This window comes from Salmo trutta, chromosome 2 (assembly GCF_901001165.1).
Source record: "Salmo trutta chromosome 2, fSalTru1.1, whole genome shotgun sequence".
Lineage (NCBI taxonomy): Eukaryota > Metazoa > Chordata > Actinopteri > Salmoniformes > Salmonidae > Salmo > Salmo trutta.
Window position 1 is genome coordinate 68,687,762 of NC_042958.1, and position 20,957 is coordinate 68,708,718.

Here is a 20,957-nt window from a genome sequence, read left to right on the forward strand (position 1 = left end):
GGGAACATGATTTGCAGTGCGCCCAGTTCCTGTCCCTGTTGTTGACGCCTGGGAGTTTCCCCACATACAGCTTGAAGGAAATACCGGAGGATGTCCTTTTCCTGATTCCTAAACCATGGAGTGTGTGTTTTGTGTTGTGTGTTGTGTGTGTGTGTGTGTGTAATTCTCTCTAATACCTGCTGTTAGGAATGTTACAATGTATTTCCTTAACATGTTATTACAAATGAACTAGCCCACAATTTCTCAACCACGGAGACAAGCAAGATACAAATACACATCTGCATATCAATAGCCCTATGTTCACAATATAAGGTCACATTGTGAATTAAGACTGCAAATTCAATGATCCCCCTGCTTTCAAGGCAGAAGACATGTCAGCCAATAGTGCTATAATAGAGCCCCACAGTGGAGGTGTCATAATACCCATAAAACCTAGCAGTCAAACAGGGAAATGGTTCCAATATTTTTTCCACCATTCATTTTTCCCATAGGGGATTTTAGAAACACTTCAAATAAGGGTTGTTTTTCGTTTAGGCTTATTCTGGCGTGACATTTTGATAACCATGTAAATCTCTCTCAGACAAGGTGACTTTTATCAATATATTTGGCTCTTTTTACTCTCAGATTTGAAAATAATAATTAGCATCAAAGTAGACGTGCAAAACCACAAATCCCTGCAGGCTTCTGCACGTCATCTCTAGCTGACACGTTTGCTAACAGGTATTGTGTCAATTTAAAACTTGCGCAAGACAGTTCACAGAATTGTCCATTTAAAGAAATTTAGCCAATTTCTTCACTACTACATTTAGCTAAAATTAGATAGTTAATCCAGATTATTACCTTTGTCTCGATTCATCAGTCTCGTCCAGATCATCATGTAATTCTTTGTAATTCTTTATGATAGCCACATTTGTAGCTAATTAGCATTTCATTTTTGGTGTGTAAAACAGGCCAATATATTGATAAAAGTCACCTTGTCCTAGAGAGATTTACATGGTTATCAAAATGTCACGCCAGGGCAAGCCTACACGAAACACAGCCCTTATTTGAAGGTTTTCTCAAATCCCCTATGGGAAAATGAACGGTGGAAAAATGATTGGAACCATTTCCCAGTTTGACCGCTAGGTTTTATGGGTATTATGACTCATACTGTGGTACTCTATAGGGACACAGGGCTGCTGTCAATGGAGAAGGATGAAGCAGCTAGTCTGCCTATGGAGGAATGAGCCTGACAGCTGGTAGATAGAATCCTACTACACAACTCTACTAGGTCACATGGTTGCCTCCTTACTATCCCTCTGATCCTCTTTCGCTCTCTCTCGCTCTAATTCTGTGTGTGTGTACAGTCATTGGTGTACTGTGAGGGAGAGAGGAAGGGGGAGGGGGGAAATGGGAAGGAGGAGGAGCGGCTGAGTTGAGATAGAGAGAGAGAGGGGAGAGGCACAGAGGGATCGGTCTGTGAGCCCAGCTCAACGACAGAGTGGGAGGTTGAAAAGAGTGTGGAGAGAAAAATAGTCAAGGTCCTTATTCTCTGTCGGGCGTGGAGAAAAGAGACAAGGAATATACACACATTCCTTTTGAGAGAGAGAGTGAAGGAAGGAGTGATAGAAGAGAAGAGGACTAGATAGATCTACTACATCAAAGAACGAGCTACTCAGTGGACGTTGGCGGCTTTGCTGTCACAGGAAAGGGAGGAGGGGAGGGGGGGAACAAGGGATCATGCTGGTCACGGAGGGACGGAGGAGTGTGTGTGCGAGGGTGTATCTTGGTGTCTGCTTCGTGCTGGAGGAGTGTGTTTGAGGAAGAGAATTCCGGCGATTCAGTGCCATGCTATGGACTAGGAGCCAGCTGGAGTCTTGCTGAAGACATGGCCCAGGTAAAGAGAGGGATGTCACACTCACACACATGCAAAATTCTCACAGAAATAAATAACTGCATACGGTTTACACACAAAGTAGAGCTTGGATGCAAATGCACACATTTATCTCCACACATCACTACATACACTCATTATGTCACAAACACACACACACACCAGCTCTATCATCAATATTCATATTAGTTCCCATGATGGCCTCTGGGCACTCAGTCACAGAGCAACAGTGTGTGTGTGTGTTTGTGTGTGTGTGTGTGTGTGCATGTTTGGAGTATAATATTTAGCTGGTTAGAGAGCCACACACAGTGTGAGAGAAATACATTGATGTGGAACAGCGTGCATTCTGGGCTTGAATGTATGAGGGAGAGGCATCATTCTTGTTGGAGAAAGAGAGTAGCTGTGTATTTTTAGAAAAACTGCTGAAGCGAGACTTTGTATTCATAGCAAGTGTGTATGTGTCTGTGTGAGAGAGGGAGAGTTACTTTATTCTTAGTAGTCAAAGAAGTTTGTTTGAAAGAGAGACAGTGTACTTTCTTAGAGATAGAGAGACAGTGTGTGTGGGGGGTTCAATGTTTGTGGCAGTGGAGCCTGGTGGAGAAATGGGAAGGACGGGCTCATTGTTTCTCCCTCCACCAGCTTCCACTGGTAGATGTGTGTGTGTGTGTGCGTGTCTATCTGTTTGTGTGGGAGAGGTGGATAATTGTGTCATAGTGTAAAGGAATATTCTGTGAGACTTAATGGAGAAACCATGTACTCAGGGAGTGAGATGCATTGTCTTTCAAAGCCACATTGTAACAGAGGCATGGACTTCAGGATTTCCTGTTCTTGGCGGGGCTTTGGACGGCTGAATGCTTTTACTGTGATGAACATGTTTGCTCAATACAATACAGTAAATTATACTGTACTCTACTCTAGAGTGCTATACTGCACTGAACTCTAGTCTACTGTACTATACTGTATTTTATTGTACTGAACTATACTCTACTTTTTTTCTAAGACTCCTTTTCCATCTGTTTGACCAAAAATCAAAGCCTTTGCTTATTCCTAATTGTTAGGATGGAAATATATAAAACATTTTATATTTGCCTTAATTAAAAACTACTGTACACTACCGTTCAAAAGTTTGGGGTCACTTAGAAATTTCAATTTTTCGTCCATTAAAATAACATCAAATTGATCAGAAATACAGTGTAGACATTGTTAATGTTGTAAATGACTATTGTAGCTGGAAACGGCTGATTGGAATATCTACATAGGAGCACAGAGGCCCATTATCAGCAACCATCACTTCTGTGTTCCAATGGCACGTTGTGTTCCAATGTTCCAATGGCACCTTTTAAAAGGCTAATTGATCATTAGAAAACCCTTTTGCAATTATGTTAGCAGCTGAAAACTGTTGTTCTGATTAAAGAAGCATAAAACTGGCCTTCTTTAGACTATTTGAGTATCTGGAGCATCAGCATTTGTGGGTTTGATTACAGGCTCAAAATGGCCAGAAACAAAGCACTTTCTTCTGAAACTCGTCAGTCTATTCTTGTTCTGAGAACTGAAGTCTATACCATGCAAGAAATTGCCAAGAAACTGAAGATCTCGTACAACGCTGTGTACTACTCCCTTCACAGAACAGCGCAAACTGGCTCTAACCAGAATAGAAAGAGGAGTGGGAGGCCCCGGTGCACAACAGAGCAAGAGGACAAGTACATTAGAGTGTCTAGTTTGAGAAACAGACGCCTCACAAGTCCTCAACTGGCATAGTCATTAAATAGTACCCGCAAAACACCAGTCTCAACGTCAACAGTGAAGAGGCGACTCCGGGATGCTGGCCTTCTAATGAACAATTAGCCTTTTAAAATGATAAACTTGGATTAGCTGACACAACGTGCCATTGGAACACAGGAGTGATGGTTGCTGATAACGGGCCTATGTACGCCTATTTAGATATTCCATTAAAAATCAGCCGTTTCCAGCTACAATAGTCATTTACAACATTAACAATGTCTACACTGTGTTTCTGATCAATTTGATGTTATTTTAATTGACAAAAAATGTGCTTTTCTTTCAAAAACAAGGACATTTCTAAGTGAACGGTAGTGTATATATAGCCTAGACTCTTAGCTTTCATTTTACACCACATTTGATGTGTTCCTATGTTAGTGCTCATGTGGCCTTTTATTTGGAAATGCCCTTTTCACAATCCAACCCATTGTAACCATATTGTTCAGTATTCAACAGTATGCCACTGCCAGTATACAATCAATCCCAAGCTCTTTTGTGCTTGTAACACGCATACACACACACATTTACTCAAAATGTCATATGTTATTATCAAGGCATAAAATGCAGAATTATGGGGGGAATATCGTTCTATCAAAGAAAGGCTTTGCTATTTCTAAAACTATATATTGCTTAATTTCATGTTACAAAAGGAACAGGTTACTAGAAAACTTTGTGACAACCAACGCCTTACTGTGTGACAACCAACCCCGCGATCGGCTTATAACTCCATTTTGGAATAAGATATGAGAATTAAAAAGGGCCCCCATTTCAACCCAAGACCTTGGTCTTTATCCTAATATTGAAAAGTCTTGTAAGATATACTGGTGCTGAGAAATACACACAAGAGTTAAGAAGTGTGACAACCAACCCTGGTCTCCCCTACATAGCCTACTAACAAAAAAAGAAAGGAAGACAGAAACAAGCAAACAGACAAAAAGACAGACTAACAAGCACGCATGAGCGCTGTATATTTACGGTACTTCATTCATTGTAAATCCAAATCTGCATTTGGAGAGTTCCTCCACTACCTTTATCCGTGTGTGAGAGAGAGAGTTTTTTTTGTTTTTTTTGTATTTGTTATTATTGTTTATTTTTTCTTTGTATTATTTGAATATTATTGTTTTTTATTATCATCATTGAGAGAAAGAGGTTACTCCAGTACCATTGTCTGTCTGTCTGTGTGTGTGTGTGTGTGTGTGTGTGTGTGTGTGTGTGTGTGCTCGTGCGAGTGTGTATGGGTGAGTGAGTGAGAGAGAGAGAGAGAGAGAGCACTTGTCTGTGTGTATGTGTTTGTATGCGTGTGTCTGTCCGTCCGTGTGTGACTAAGTGCGTGTGTGTGTGGGTTACAGTGGCCCCATCCCCGGTCCACTCAGTATAAAAGCCTTATGCCTCCTCTCGTCTGCTGTTATCTCCTCTCATATCCTCCTGTGCTGACCACTCATATGAACTAATGGGCTCTGTGGAGGAGTTTGAAGAAAAGTGACTGTTGTGCATCTCCAATACATGACCCCTTACTTACTTATCCAGTATAGTGAACCCAGCCCGGAGTTAATTTTTTGAGGATAGAATGGGGATGTGGATAGGTGAGGGTTGGGGAATGTGCGTGTGTGTGTGTGTGCGCACGTGCGCGTGAGAAAAAAATATGTATTGATGGTTTGTAAATCATTGACATAGCTACTTAGAAATGATATACATAACATAAACTGCAACACAAATGCATTGCAGGCAATTCCTACTTCCTCACTGTAATCTAAGGCCAGACAGTGGAAGGGAGTGTTATTAGTACTCAACAGAAGAGGAGAGAGGGGGAAGACAGACAGAAAGGGGGAAGAGACAGAGAAAATGATGGACAGATCAAGTGTGTAGGACTGGACTGGAGGGAGGAAGGGAAGATATTAGACAGTGACTGCACTGCAGAGAGAAAGAGGAGAAGGAAAGAAAGTGACGGAGAAAAGGATGGACAGACCAAGAGTGTGACTGAAATGGAATGGAGGGAGGGTTTGTTAGGGAGGAGGGGATGGAGGAATGAAAGTCACTGGATACATTTAGATTATTGGTCCTTTAACGGTCTATAGAGATCTGGATAGAAGCTTAGAAATACCTTTCTCTTTCTCTAAGTAGAATGTCCAGAGAGACGTGTGTGTGTGCGTGTGTGTGTGTGTGTGCGTGTGTGCGTGTGCGTGTGTGTGTGTGTGTGGAATGTGTGTGTTATATGATGCCCCTCTCAAAGCAGAGATCTCTCTCTCTCGCTCTCTCTCTCTCTCTCTCTCTCGCTCTCTCTCTCTCTCTCTCACTGATGGAATGGGAATTATGTAATGAATGTAATATGAGTTATCTTCGTTATCCCTTTGGACTGTAGGTGAGTGTGAGAAGGAATATCCCCTGACGCGCGCGCGCGCGCACACACACACACACACACACACACACACACACACACACAAATGTGCATACACACGCTCTCTCAAATAGACACACGCATATATAGGCACTGGCAGGCAGACACACACACACAAACATCCACACCCCCTTAAAAAACGTCCCTCCCTCTCGACCCGTGACTCTGTTTTTGTAGCTGGTGTTGTGTAAAAGCACCCTATTCAGTTAATGAAGCGCTCCTTAAACTCTTTCCAATTATGTCTTTCTGACTAGACATTATGAAATGTGTACAGTAGGTAGGTACTGTATTGAAAGAGATAAGATACATTCACCCTAGTGGCCCTGGTCAGAAGTGGTGCACTATGGAATGAAAAGAGTGCCAATTGAGACACGACCCAAGTAAGTCAATCCCAGTCTAAACTGAGTTTGACCTGGTGCTGTTTTTGGGCGCAATGCTGCTTGTTTATAACGTGGGGGATTATGACATCAGGTCGCTGCTCTCTTGGGGGAGATGCTCGCTTTTGTTTACTCGGCTAAGGTCAACCATTGTGACATCATCAGTGTGCTGTGCATGCAGCAGTTGATGTTTAAGTTATGGAGTAGCATCTGTTTTGTGTCACCCCACGAGTGTGATTATGAGTTTGGGTCAGGGTATTTGTGAATGTCAGATTGCGGGCAAGTAATTCTGAATATGTGAATGGTAATATGTTTGTGTCCTACCAGAGCTTACTTACTCAGGCAAAACGCAAGTTTAGCTTCAAAAAACAGAAAGAAAACAAACATATTGTATCACAGCGCCTCTCCTCTTTCTTAAGATAATTTGTAAGTCGCTCTGGATAAGAGCATCTGCTAAATGACTTAAATGTAAATGTAAGATCTATTTTTATTTTTTATTTAACTAGGCAAGTCGGTTAAGAACAAATTCTTATTCACACTTTATTTTAACTATCCTGTTTATAAGAATATCAACATGTATATATGAATAGTGTGTAAATAGTATTTTTGTTGTCTCTTGGTGTCATTCATATAGCTTAATATAATTCTTATACATTTTTTATGTTGAATGTAATGTAATATCTTACGTTGTTCTTGTTTATAACTGTTCTATACTTTGTCATGTATTTGTATGTTTTATGTAGACCCCATGTGTGGGTAGTGTGTTTGACTGCCCGTCTATTCGTCTGTCCATCCATCTATCCATCCGTGTGTCCATTAGTGTCTCTCATGTGTGTGTGTGTGTGTGTGTGTGCCCCTTGTCCGATACTGTCTAGCACTCCAGTGTATTTAGCTTCATCAGAGCTATAAATATCTCACGTGCTTCGTTGTGTATGTGCATGTGTGTATGCAACGTGAGTGTGGATGTAGATGTGCGTGTATTTGCCTGGCATGTGTGTGTATACTGTGTATGTTTTTGTGTGTGTATATACTGTGTATGTGTGTGTGTGTGTGTATACTGTGTGTGTGTGTGTCCACCAGATAATGGGCTCTCTTCCAGAGTGTGTGCCTCCCTGAGGGTCCTCTCCGTCTGTTTTTGAATAGAGAACAACAAACAGCATGGTCAATGAGTGTACTACACCTAGGGGTAGTCTCCTTATTTCATGCTCCATTTTGAAAGCTGCAATATGTAACTTTTTAAGGCGACCCGACCAAATTCACATAGAAATATGCGTTATAGATTTGTCGTTTTCATCGAAAGCAAGTCTAAGAAGCGCAAGATCTGTTCCATGTGCACTATTTCAATGCTTCCCGTTCTAAAGTTGAGTTTTTGTATCTGTTACTTTTGATTTTGTACACCAGATTTAAAAAGCTGAAAATACAAAAATTGTTGTTATTAAAATATACTTCACAGCAGTTTAGATGGTAGAATGATTCTCTAAACTATACATTGCTTGTTTTGTCACATCATCCTCTGAATTCACAGTTGTGTACAAATTGTGATTTACATTTTACTACAGTATTTGAAAACAGAACACAGTAAAAAGAATATTGTTTCAACACAAAAAGATGGGTGTCATGTATTTATGCTCTATGGTTTTATATATGTGTCAAAACAGGTTTCTTTGGATCCCATGGTCTGGCGACAGAAGGGTAGAGGAAAACATGCATGAGCAGGGAGCCATTCTGAACAGAAGTATTTGACCACACATGTTAAGGGGTCAACCGTACCTTATCTGCAGATTAAAGAGTGCTGTCGATTCAAGTCCCACCCTAGCTGCAAGTCATCAGTGTCCTGGTTCAATTTAAACAACAAAATGCACACAAGAAGGGCTGGTCCTCCAAGGGGGAAACTATATGTTCAGTTGAAGTCAGAAGTTTACATACACTTAGGTAGGAGTCATTAAAACTCATTTATCAACCACTCCACAAATTTCTTGTTAACAAACTATAGTTTTGGCAAGTCGGTTAGGACATCTACTTTGTGCATGACACAAGTAATTTTTCCAACAATTGTTTACAGACAGATCATTTCACTTATAATTCATTGTATCACAATTCCAGTGGGTCAGAAGTTTACATACACTAAGTTGAGTGTGCCTTTAAACAGCTTGGAAAATTCCAGAAAATGATGTCATGGCTTTAGAAGCTTCTGATAGGCTAATTGACATCATTTGAGTCAATTGGAGGTGTACCTGTGGATGTATTTCAAGGCCTACCTTCAAACTCAGTGCCTCTTTGCTTGACAAAAATCAAAAGAAATCAGCCAAGACCTCAGGAAAACAAAATGTAGACCTCCTTCATCCTTGGGAGCAATTTCCAAACGCCTGAAGGTACCATGTTCATCTGTACAAACAATAGTATGCAAGTATAAACACCATGGGACCACGCAGCCGTCGTACCGCTCAGGAAGGAGACGCGTTCTGTCTCCAAAAGATGAACGTACTTTGGTGCGAAATGTGCAAATCAATCCCGGAACAACAGCAAACGACCTTGTGAAGATGCTGGAGGAAGCAGGTACAAAAGTATCTATATCCACAGTAAAACGAGTCCTATATCGACATAACCTGAAAGGCCGCTCAGCAAGGAAGGAGCCACTGCTCCAAAACCGCCATAAAAAAGCTGGACTACGGTTTGCAACTGCACATGGGGACAAATATTGTACTTTTTGGAGAAATGTCCTCTGGTCTGATGAAACAAAATAGAACTGTTTGGCCATAATGACCATCGTTATGTTTGGAGGAGAAAGGGGGATGCTGAAAAAGCATGTGCGAGCAAGGAGGCCTACAAACCTGACTCAGTTACACCAGCTCTGTCAGGAGGAATGGGCCAAAATGCACCCAACTTATTGTGGGAAGCTTGTGGACGGCTACTCAAAACGTTTGACCCAAGTTAAACAATTTAAAGGCTATGCTACTACATACTAATTGAGTGTATGTAAACTTCTGACCCACTGGGAATGTGATGAAAGAAATAAAAGCTGAAATAAATCATTCTCTACTATTATTCTGACTTTTCACATTCTTAAAATAAGGTGGTGATCCTAACTGACCTAAAACAGGGAATTTTTACAAGGATTAAATGTCAGGAATTGTGAAAAACTGAGTTTAAATGTATTTGGCTAAGGTGTATGTTAACTTCCGACTTCAACTGTACATATAACATGCTCTTTTGTTACGTAGTTTTGCCATAATTTGACTGCAGACAGCAGGGTAAAAAACAAGAAGTATATCCTGCATTTTTTAGAGAGATATTGGTAGCAGTGTTATTTGGTGTGAGTGTCTGTGTGTGTGTGTTTACATGTGTGTGTGTGTGTGTTTACGTGTGTTTACGTGTGTTTACGTGTGTGTGTGTGTGTGTGTGTGTGTGTGTGTGTGTGTGTGTGTGTGTGTGTGTGTGTGTGTGTGTGTATGTATAGCAGTGTGAGGGGTGGGCCTAAGCTCAGAGAGGATTAATGTTGTGTAACAGAATGTAGGTCTGTTCTCTGTAAGGATTAACACAGACAGACTGGTAGATGTGATGGCACACACACATGGACACACACACACACACACACACACACACACACACACACACACACACACACACACACACACACACACACACACACACACACACAAGCAGAGAGAGAGACTGGTAGACATGATGAGGCTTTTCTGGTCAAAGGCTGGGCTGCTTTGCTAATGAATTACTGTACACAGGACAATACAATACTTTGGAGGAGAGGAGTTATGAAAAGAGAGGAGCGATTCAAAGTAGTGCTGTCTTGCTTGTCAACACTCTACCCTAACATACACTGAGTGTACAAAACATGCTCTTTCCATGACCATAGACTGACCAGGTAAATCCAGGTGAAAGCTATGATCCCTTATTGATGTCACCTGTTAAATCCACTTCAATCAGTGTAGATGAAGGGGAGGAGACAGGTTAAAGAAGGATTTTTAAGCCTTATGACAACTGAGACATGGATTGTGTATGTGTGTGCCATTCAGATGGTGAATGGGCAAGACAAAATATTTAAGTGCCTTTGAACGGGGTATGTTAGTAGGTGCCAGGCGCATTGGCTTGAGTGTGTCAAGAACTAAAACGCTGCTGGGTTTTTCATGCTCAACAGTTTCCCTTGTGTAACATGAATGGTCCACCACTCAGAGGACATACATCCGACGGCAAGCCAGTGGTCGAAAATGGTTCATTGATGAAAGAGGACACGAATTGTTCAGAGCAACTGACGGGCTACACTTAGTCAACCGACAGTCCAGTACAACATTGGTGCCCATAGACCCATGAAAGAATGCACAACTCGTCGTACCTTGACACAAATGGGGTATGGTAGTCGACAACCTTACAGAGTTCCACTACTTTCAGCAACAACAAAAAAATAACTGTGGTTGCAGTGGACTAAGGAACGAAGAAACTGGACGCTGGAGAATTGGAATTACATTGCCTGGTCTGATGAATCCCGGTTCCTGCTGTTTGGAGAAAACCACGAGTACATGCATCCATCATGCTTCGTGTCGACACTGCAAGCTGGTGCTGGTGGTGTGCTGGTGCGGGGTGTGTTTTCACGGCACACATTCGACCCCTTGATAAAAGTGAAGCAACGTTTGAATGCCACAATATATACATGTATGAACATCATTACCAATCAGGTGCATCCCTTCATGGCAGCAGTGTATCTGCGAATTGATTTTTTTCAGCACGATAATGCCCCATGCCAAAAGGCTAGGATAGTCCAGGAATGGTTCTACGGACATGACAGTGAATTCAGCTTACTGCAGTGGCCTGTCCAGTCACCAGATCTCAATCCAATCAAGCATGTGTGGGATGAGATGGAAAAAGATATTTGGAGTAGAGATCCACTACCAGCCAACTTGACACAACTGTGTCAAGCATTGGATTCAACATTGGCCAGCATCCCTGTGGAACGCTGTCTATACCTTTGAGAGTCCATGCCCGACGAATTAAGGCTATTCTGAGAGCAAAAGGGGGTGCAACTCAATATTAGGAAGGTGTTCCTAATGTTTTGAGAACTCAGTGTATACACACTTCCATACAACGTAACCTAATGCAATTTGAATTTGAGGGAAAAAAATCTTTATTTACGCTCACATTCACATAACAAAAGTCATGTCTCTTCTTTCCTCCCGGGGACGGTCTGTCCTGGTACAGTCATAGTTGATTTGCTGATTCAATCATCACAGCTTCCCAGAGCACCAGTACTTTATAGGACACTCACTTTAGATGAGTCTCGTGTAGTTTTACATCTCTGTCATAGTTTCGAGTAGGGAGTTAGGTCCAAATCCATTCTGTTTTACAGGGTTGGGACGTCTCCATTTAAATTAGTTTCAAGTTTCAACGTTTATTCGCCATGTACACAGGATACGACAGGTGTAAAACAGTACAGTTAAATTCTTTCGCAACAATGAAGTGCTAATAATAATATAATAAAACAAATTAAAAACACACAAGAACAACGCGATGTGAGTTAAAGATACGCAAGAATGCAAGTATATACAGGTCAGTGCCAGTACCTTATTCAATGTGCAGGGGTACTGGAGTGCTTGAGGTGAATTTGTACATAAAAGTGACTGGTAATAGAATATACATGTAAACAGGGCAGAAAAGTGACTGGTAGCAGGAATACAGTGCCTACGGAAAGTATTCAGACCCCTTGACTTTCTCCACATTTTGTTAACTGACAGCCTTATTCTAAAATTGATTCAATATTTTTTTTCACCTCATCAATCCACACACAATATCCCATAATGACAAAGAAAAAACAGGTTTTTAGAAATGTTTTCTAATTTATTCAACATTTAAAAGTTAAATATCACGTTTACATAATTATTCAGAACCTTTACTCAGTACTTTGTGAAGCACCTTTGGCAGCGATTACAGCATCGATTATTCGCTACAAGCTTGGCACACCTGTATTTGGGGAGTTTCTCCCATTCTTCTCTGCAGATTCTCTCAAGTTTTGTCAGGTTGGATGGGGAGTGTTGCTGCAAAGCTATTTTCAGGACTCTCCAGAGATGTTCAAATGGGTTCAAGTCCAGGCTCTGGCTGGCCACTCAAGGACATTCACAGACTTTTCCTGAAGCCACTCCTGCAATGTCTTTGATGTGTGCTTGGGGATAATGTCCTGTTAGAGGGTGACCCTTCGCCCCAGTCTGAGGTCCTGAGTGCTCTGGAGCAGGTTTTTATTAAGGATCTCTCTCTACTTTGCTCTGTTCATCTTTGCCTCGATCCTGACTAGTCTCCCAGTTCCTGCCGCTGATAAACATCCCCACAGCACGATGCTGGCACCACGCTTAACCGTAGGGATGGTGCCAGATTTCCTCCAGATGTGACACTTGGCATTTAGGCCAAAGAGTTCAATCTTGGTTTCATCAGACCAGAGAATCTTGTTTCTCACGGTCTGAGAGTCTTTAGGTGCATTTTAGCAAACTCCAAGCGGGCTGTCATGTGCCTTTTACTGAAGAGTGGCTTCCGTCGTGTCACTCTACCATATAGGCCTGATTGGTGGAATGCTGCAGAGATGGTTGTCCTTCTGGAAGGTTATCCCATCTCCACAGAGGAACTCTAGAACTCTGTCAGAGTGACCATCAGGTTCTTGGTCACCTCCCTGACCAAGGCCCTTATCCCCCGATTGCTCATTTGGCAGGGTGGCCAGCTCTAGGAAGAGTCTTGGTGGTTCCAAACATCTCCACTGTGTTCTTGGGGACCTTCAATGCTGCATAAATGTTTTGGTACCCTTCCCTAGATCTGTGCCTCGACACAATCCTGTCTCGGAGCCCTACGAATAATTAATTTGTCCTCATTACTTGGTTTTTGCTCTGACACCCACTGTCAACTGTGGGACTTTATATGAACAGGTGTGTGCCTTTCCAAATCATGTCCAATAAATTGAATTTACCACAGGTGGACTCCAATCAAGTAGAAACATCTCAAGGATGATCAATGGATACAGGATCCACCTGAGCTCAATTTAGAGTCTCATAGTAAATGGGCTGAATACTTATGTAAATAAGGTATTTCTGTATTTTATGTGTAATAATTTTGCTAAAACTTAAAAAATACAGTTTTAACTTTGTCAGTATGGTGTATTGTATGTAGATTGTTTAGGAATTGTTTTTATTGAATCCATTTTAGAATTAGTCTGTAATGAAACAAAATGTTGAAAAAGTCAAGGGGTCTGAATACTTTCCGAAGGCACTGTATATAAACAGTTATGGCAATATACTAAAGCTAATATATACCTGTAAACTGGAGAAATAGTGACCAGTTGCAGGATAAATCGATAAATACTAATGGTAATGGCAATCAATAATCAATGGACAGCATCGTAATGGAGTAATAAATCTAATCAATAATCATTTTAGCAGCAGCGTAGGTTGTGTCTGAGTGGGTAGAGAATTGTGGATTGGCATAAAGTCAGTGTGCATAGTCTGTGGACATTTTTGTAAAGTGATGCCTAAATGGTGGTATACATGGCATTGTTCATTTCCCTTGGTTTAGACAAAGTTTATGCTATGTTTATGCAATGGGTGTCACGGTTGTCGTCGGTAATGGAGGACCAAAACGCAGCAGGTATGTGCAGGCTCATCTTGATTTTTAATAAATACAAAATGAACATACAAAAATAACAAAACGAAACCACGAACAACAAAACAGTCTGACTAGGCACAAGGCTAAGCACAGAACAATCTCCCACAAAATACAAGACAAACACACCCAACTAATATAGGACTTCCAATCAAAGGCAACACCACACAGCTGCCTTCAATTGGAAGTCCAACCCCAATTAACTCAACATAGAAACACACACACTAGACTAACCATAGAATACATGAAAACCAAACAGTGCCCAAAAACCCCAGAATACTTAAATCAAATGCCCCTTCAACAAACACACCACCCCGAACCACATAAAACGAATACCCTCTGCCACGTCCTGACCAAACTACAATACCAATTAACCTTATACTGGCCAGGACGTGACAATGGGTCACTTTTGATTAGTGTGTCTGCTAAACTGAGGTGTAAATTAGATGAAGTGCTCATCTGTGTGTGTGTGTGTGTGTGTGTGTGTGTGTGTGTGTGTGTGTGTGTGTGTGTGTGTGTGTGTGTGTGTGCGTGCGTGCGTGCGTGCGTGCGTGCGTGCGTGCGTGTGTGTGTGTGTGTGTGTGTGTGTGTGTGTGTGTGTGTGTGTGTGCCCACAAGCATGCATGTGTACTTGTGTACACACATGTAAACTCAGCAAAAAAAGAAATGGCCCTTTTTCAGGACCCTGTCTTTCAAAGATAATTCGGAAAAATCCAAATAACTTCACAGATCTTCATTGTAAAGGGTTTAAACACTGTTTCCCATGCTTGTTCAATGAACCATGAGCAATTAATGAACACGCACCTGTGAAACGGTCGTTAAGATACTAACAGCTTACAGACAGTAGGCAATTAAGGTCACAGTTATGAAAACTTAGGACACTAAAGAGGCCTTTCTACTGACTCTGAAAAACACCAAAAGAAAGATGCCCAGGGTCTCTGCTCATCTGTGTGAACATGCCTTAGGAATGCTGCAAGGAGGCATGAAGACTGTAGATGTGGCCAGGACAATAAATTGCAATGTCGGTAATGTGAAACTCCTAAGACAGCGCTATAGGGAGACAGGACGGACAGCTGATCATCCTCGCAGTGGCAAACCACGTGTAACAACACCTGCACTGGATCGGTACATCCAAACATCACACATGCGGGACAGATACAGGATGTACAGGATGGCCCGAGTTACACCAGGAACGCACAATCCCTCCATCAATGCTCAGACTGTCCCCAATAGGCTGAGAGAGGCTGGACTGAGGGCTTGTAGGGCTGTTGTAAGGCAGGTCCTCACCAGACATTACCGGCAACAACGTCTCCTATAGGCACAAACCCACCGTCGCTGGACCAGACAGGACTGGCAAAAAGTGCTCTTCACTGACGAGTCACGGTTTTGTCTCACCAGGGGTAATGGTCGGATTCGCGTTTATCGTCGAAGGAATGAGCGTTACACCGAGGCCTGTATTCTGGAGCAGGATCAATTTGGAGGTGGAGGTCCATCATGGTCTGGGGCGGTGTGTCACAGCATCATTGGACTGGGCTTGTTGTCATTGCAGGCAATCTCAACGCTGTGCTTTACAGAGAAGACATCCTCCTCCCTAATGTGGTACCCCTCATGCAGGCTCATCCTCCAGCATGACAATGCCACCAGCCATACTGCTCGTTTTGTATGTGATTTCCTGCAAGACAGGAATGTCAGTGTTCTGCCATGGCCAGTGAAGAACCCGGATCTCAATCCCATTGAGCACGTCTGGGACCTGTTGGATCGGAGGGTGAGGGCTGGGCCATTCCCCCCAGAAATCTCTGGGAATTTGCAGGTGCCTTGGTGGAAGAGTGGGGTAACATCTCACAGCAAGACCTGGCAAATCTGGTTCAGTCCATGAGGAGGAGATGCACTGCAGTACTTAATGCAGCTGGTGGCCACACCAGATACTGACTGTTACTTTTGATTTTAACCCCCCCTTTATTCAGGGACACATTATTCCATTTCTGTTAGTCACATGACTGTGGAACTTGTTCCGTTTATGTCTCAGTTGTTGAATCTTGTTATGTTCATACAAATATTTACACATATTAAGTTTGCTGAAAATAAACGCAGTTGACAGTAAGAGGACGTTTCTTTTTTTGCTGAGTTTAGTAGCAAACAAATCACAATAGAAATACTCATCACTTTACCAAACTCATCGACTCACTGGCAGCCAGGCAGGGTTCGTTTGGCGCCCCCATGTGGACAGACCTTGTCCCTACATGCTCTCTCCATACACATGATGAAAGGATTAGGTGGATTAGATATTTAAGGAAATCTCTCTAGCCTGTAAATAGACAGATGGACACCCCCCTGTCTGTCCTCCCAGGGCAGATGTTTGTGCCCTAACGCCTATCCGGAACTTAATGTTTTCAGCTGTCTTTTTTTGTCTTTCTTTCTTTCGTTCGCTCTTTCTCTGTTATCTGTCCCAGAGCCATGTAACTACTATATATGGCTGTGGTCTGTCCTTTTTGGTCGTGCTGTTTGTGATTGAATATGTAATGCTACATATAATATATTCTCATAGCATTGTGCCAATTGTGGTGGTGTGATGGTTGCTTGTGGAGGAAAAAACGTGTTTGGGGGTTGAGGGAAGGACTGGTTTGTTGAAGTCTCCCCTAACCACAGATCCAGGGTCAGATATTTTGTAAACCTCCTTATGGGTAAAATTGGATGTAGGGTTGGGTAATCTGATCCGATCGGGGAAAGGGGTGTTCAAAGGATCACAGGGTATGTGATGATAGGAGGGATGTGTGGGGGTGGGTGGTGTTGGTACCCCATGGGGCGGGGGTGAAACCCGTCAGGACAAGGCCAGATTAGTGTCTATGGCACGCAGACACACACACACACCCATCCTGTCCCAGGGGAGCCCCCCTGGCTCTGTCCTCTACCCCCTTCATTTTTACCTCATCACTTTCTAGCACAGCGGAGTATAGACTAAATCTGTAGGCTTACTTTTTTGTAGGGCAGAAGGGTTTTATGGATAATGATAATACCTCTCTGTCAGTGTTTCCTGGATACACATATTTGGAGGGAGGTGTGATATGTCAAAATGAGTGCTTTGCAGGGGTGGAAAAAGTACTGAAATATCCTACTCAAGTAGAGGGACTGTTACTTTAAATGAAATTCTACTCAAGTAGCAGTAAAACTCCTGGTCTAAAAAACGACTCAAGTAAAAGTAAAAAGTTGCTCATATAAAAGTAATGAAGAGTAAAAGTAATTTAATTACTTTTAAAATAAAAACATTGACCTTATAGCTAATTTCACTAAGATTACCTGAACGTTGCTACACATTCTTTTCCATGTAGTAAATGTAAAAAGGAAGAGAGGAAATTAATGTACAGTATGAAATAATTTAATGTATTGTTTGAGTTGCATCAAGGCACATCTGTATACAAAAAAGGAAGGATTTGTCAATATTACTAATATTTGAAAATAAATTCAACATTAAAATCTATTAAAATGTACTGATGAATTACACACTGAACATACCTAAAGGATTTGATGTCAAATGAGCTCTTGAGGCAACAACAGAACATCCTGGAAATAAAAATGTATGAGCAAACCACAACAATAATGATGACATACTGTATGAGTATCTTTTTCATTACAGATGCAAAGGCCTACATGATGCAACCCTGTTTTAAAAAATAAAACATAAAACCTGATTATGAAAATAATCTGGTTCCATCATAGCCTATATAAAATCGTTTTTTTTACACCTGATTTATTACTATGTCATATGCTAGCTACAACTAGGGTCCGGAGTTGGTTAGGTTAGCCTACTACTAGATCAGGAAAAACTCAGGGGCCCCAGGAAAACAATTTCCCCACCATCACTCTGGGACCTGTGGTGCCACCTCTGAAATCACCACACAATGTTACAAATAAAAAAATGATTGTATGATCTGCATTTTACATGTTTTTGTGGTGGGGATGAGCTTCCATAGTTTTATGTGGCTCAGTGCAGCCGACAGCTACTGAGACAATTTCAAAATGTAACAGATTGCAATTTTAGGTAAAAACTCAATAAAACAAGTCTCAAATATTAGGAAAATGTCTATACATTAAAAAAAAAAACATTACTCTGCTATTACCATTTATACAGGAATGTTGGCGCAATGAGACAATTCTGTTCATACTACCATGCTTCAAGGGGGGCAACAGTCCGGCGCTACCTCCGGATGTAGCGGTCGAGATGTAGTAAGTAAGCAAGTTTACATTTGAGTAATATCACAGATTATCCATTATATTGACCAGATACTCTAGTGGCCCAACCTAGTGGCCGCTCTAACAATGGGAATAACCGTCTAAAAATGGGATGTCTGCAATATGTAACTTTTTGGGAGACCCGACCAAATTCACATAGAAATATGTGTTATAGATCTGTCATTCTCATTGAAAGCAAGTGTAAGAAGAGGTAGATATTCTATGTGGCTTTTTCTATGCTTACCGTTCTTAAGTTTCGTTTTTGCTTCTTTTACTTTCGGTTTTGTACTGCAGCTTCCAACAGCTGAAAATACAGTATTTTTGGTTATCGGAAAATATACTGTATCTCACAGCTGTTTAGATGTACAATGATTCTCTACACTATACTTGCTTGTTTTGTCACATAAACTGAAATTAGGCAAACTTTTAGAATTTCAGCAACCAGGAAATGGTGGAGCGATTTCTGCATAGTGTATCTTTAAGTATATTTAAAACCTAATACTTTTAGATTTTTACTCAAGTAGTATTTTACTGGGTGACTTTCACTTTTACTTGAGTCATTTTCTATTAAGGTATCTTTAATTTTACTCAAGTATAATTTTTTTCATCACTTCTATTATGGATAGCCTATAAAATGGTACACTGTTATGGATGGGTTTAAAAAGGTAGCGAAGTACAATACCTCATTCAAAACATAGAGTACTTAAGTAAAAGTAAAATTACTGACTTGAAAAAATACAACAACAAAGTAGAGTGAATTCGGAAAGAGTGGGACCTGATATAAACTCGGACAGCTTAATTCTGACATTTTTATTTCTTGGTCTGTCAAGTCAAAATCTAAATTATTGTTACTAGGCCCTTGCAGAGAAATCACATTATTAAAATCACATCACTTCATTGGTGTGACATCGTTGGCAGAGAAAGCTTCAAACAGGAAGTTCACCCTGCAAAGCACACAGTAAGATCAGTGACATAGCTTTTTTTCAGTTTTGATGTCAATGTTATAAAACTGTCATAAGTAATGCACTGTGCTAAATTGTGATGTAAATGTGCATACTATGTACTGGTGCATCAAAATACATAAGAAAGTTGCCAATATTATGTTTCAATTTTGTAATTTAGTCATTATTTTAGTTGTCCCGCTTTACCAACCATAGCTAGCTAAAGTAGGACAGCATGGAGTCGCTAAAGTGAGACAGTCATATCGGCTTTTCCAATGGAGGAAAGAGATCCAGTTTACATGAGGGAGCCCCTTTTCTTAGGTTAGGCAGGGCTCTGGTTCTTGTTGTACTATAGCAAGTTCATTTTTTCTTGTTCTTAGTACTGTTAGTTGGGTGAATTCAGAAAAAATGTGTAACTGTTTGCATTTCCGTCTCCTGTAACCTCTTCAGACATCTACCCAACATGTTAGCCCAACACATGATACATTTCTGAAATCCTCCGATGTTTTCTAATCACACAAAATTGAACTGTCATTGGGGTACAATTAGGACTAGAACAATGGTGTCCCAGTTTATCTAACCTGCTGTCCCAGTCTACCAAATGCAAACTGAACATATGTTTTTGGCTCAGTGTACACAAATGGGTGTGCCATGCCTCTTTGTGAATATGATTTCAACATTTGTTTATTTTTTGTGTGATTATAAAACATCTTGAGGATTTCAGAAATGTATTACGTGCTGGGCTAATATGCTGGATAGATGTCAGAAGAGGTTACAGAAGGGGGAAATGCAAAAAGCGTCCCACTTATTCTGAATTCACCCAACAAGTAATCAGAAAAACGACTAAATTGAAGTAACGAGAGTATTTGTAATTCGTTACTTCCACCCCTGATGCTTTGTAGCCCTTTGTTTGAGGGTTAATAGTTAGTGACCCTAATCTATAGGCGCTGATGGAAGCCGCCCAGTAATTCGTCTAGATTATTTACTTAATCAAAACAAAGGTTTCTGAAGCAGCACACAACAATTGGCAACAGAGTTATGTACAATAAAAAGAACACAAATGTGATATAAAAAGAAAACAAAAACCCCAAAATAGTCACAGGTTCCGATCCAAATGGCAAAAGTTTTTAATGCGAATATTCTCAAATCTGCATGAAACAATATGCTCATTTTCCCACCAGAGATGTTTCTGTCAAACTGATTTATTGAGGATAAAAGGCAGTGCGTTTTGACGTAGTGCACATAAAGATAACTTTTGAGGTTAAATTCCCATGTACCAAATAAAAAAATACAAATTAAATGGATTTACATTCCATTTTCAACTCTACTGATGGTTTTGTCACAAAAAGTGTTGCGTTACATAGCAAATGTGCCCACTCTGATCTTAGTATGTGCACTCTAGCCAACAGCTCGCAAATACGATATGGTTAGGCTACCTACATGATGAGATTATTATGGATAAGAGCGAGATTATTTTATTTGTCAAACGGCAGCCAAGCATTGATCATCATTTCACCAGAATAAAACCCTCAATATTTATTGGAAAGGAGCATTAAACTCATAACCGTGCATTTTCACAACCCTGTGAAGTTCATCATTACTTATTTCCAGGGGCACAACTTTCACCTCCCCCCACACAGTTTTATCATTGGAATGTGATATAAACGATGGAACGGTGTGCTTTAGGAGCATGCGGATGCCTCCGAGCGGTCAGGTAGGCT

General features: G+C 41.1%; 1 protein-coding gene across 1 annotated transcript in view; it reads left to right on the top strand.

The window, feature by feature from the left end:
* The first annotated feature begins 1,431 nt into the window (after positions 1-1,431).
* Positions 1,432-20,957, top strand: part of LOC115161792 (rho GTPase-activating protein 23) — a 70,576-nt gene continuing 51,050 nt past the window's right edge. The window contains exon 1 of the mRNA XM_029712590.1: positions 1,432-1,876. Within this exon, the coding sequence (XP_029568450.1) occupies positions 1,868-1,876 (9 nt within the window). The 5' untranslated portion in view covers positions 1,432-1,867. The remainder of the gene's footprint in view (positions 1,877-20,957) is intronic.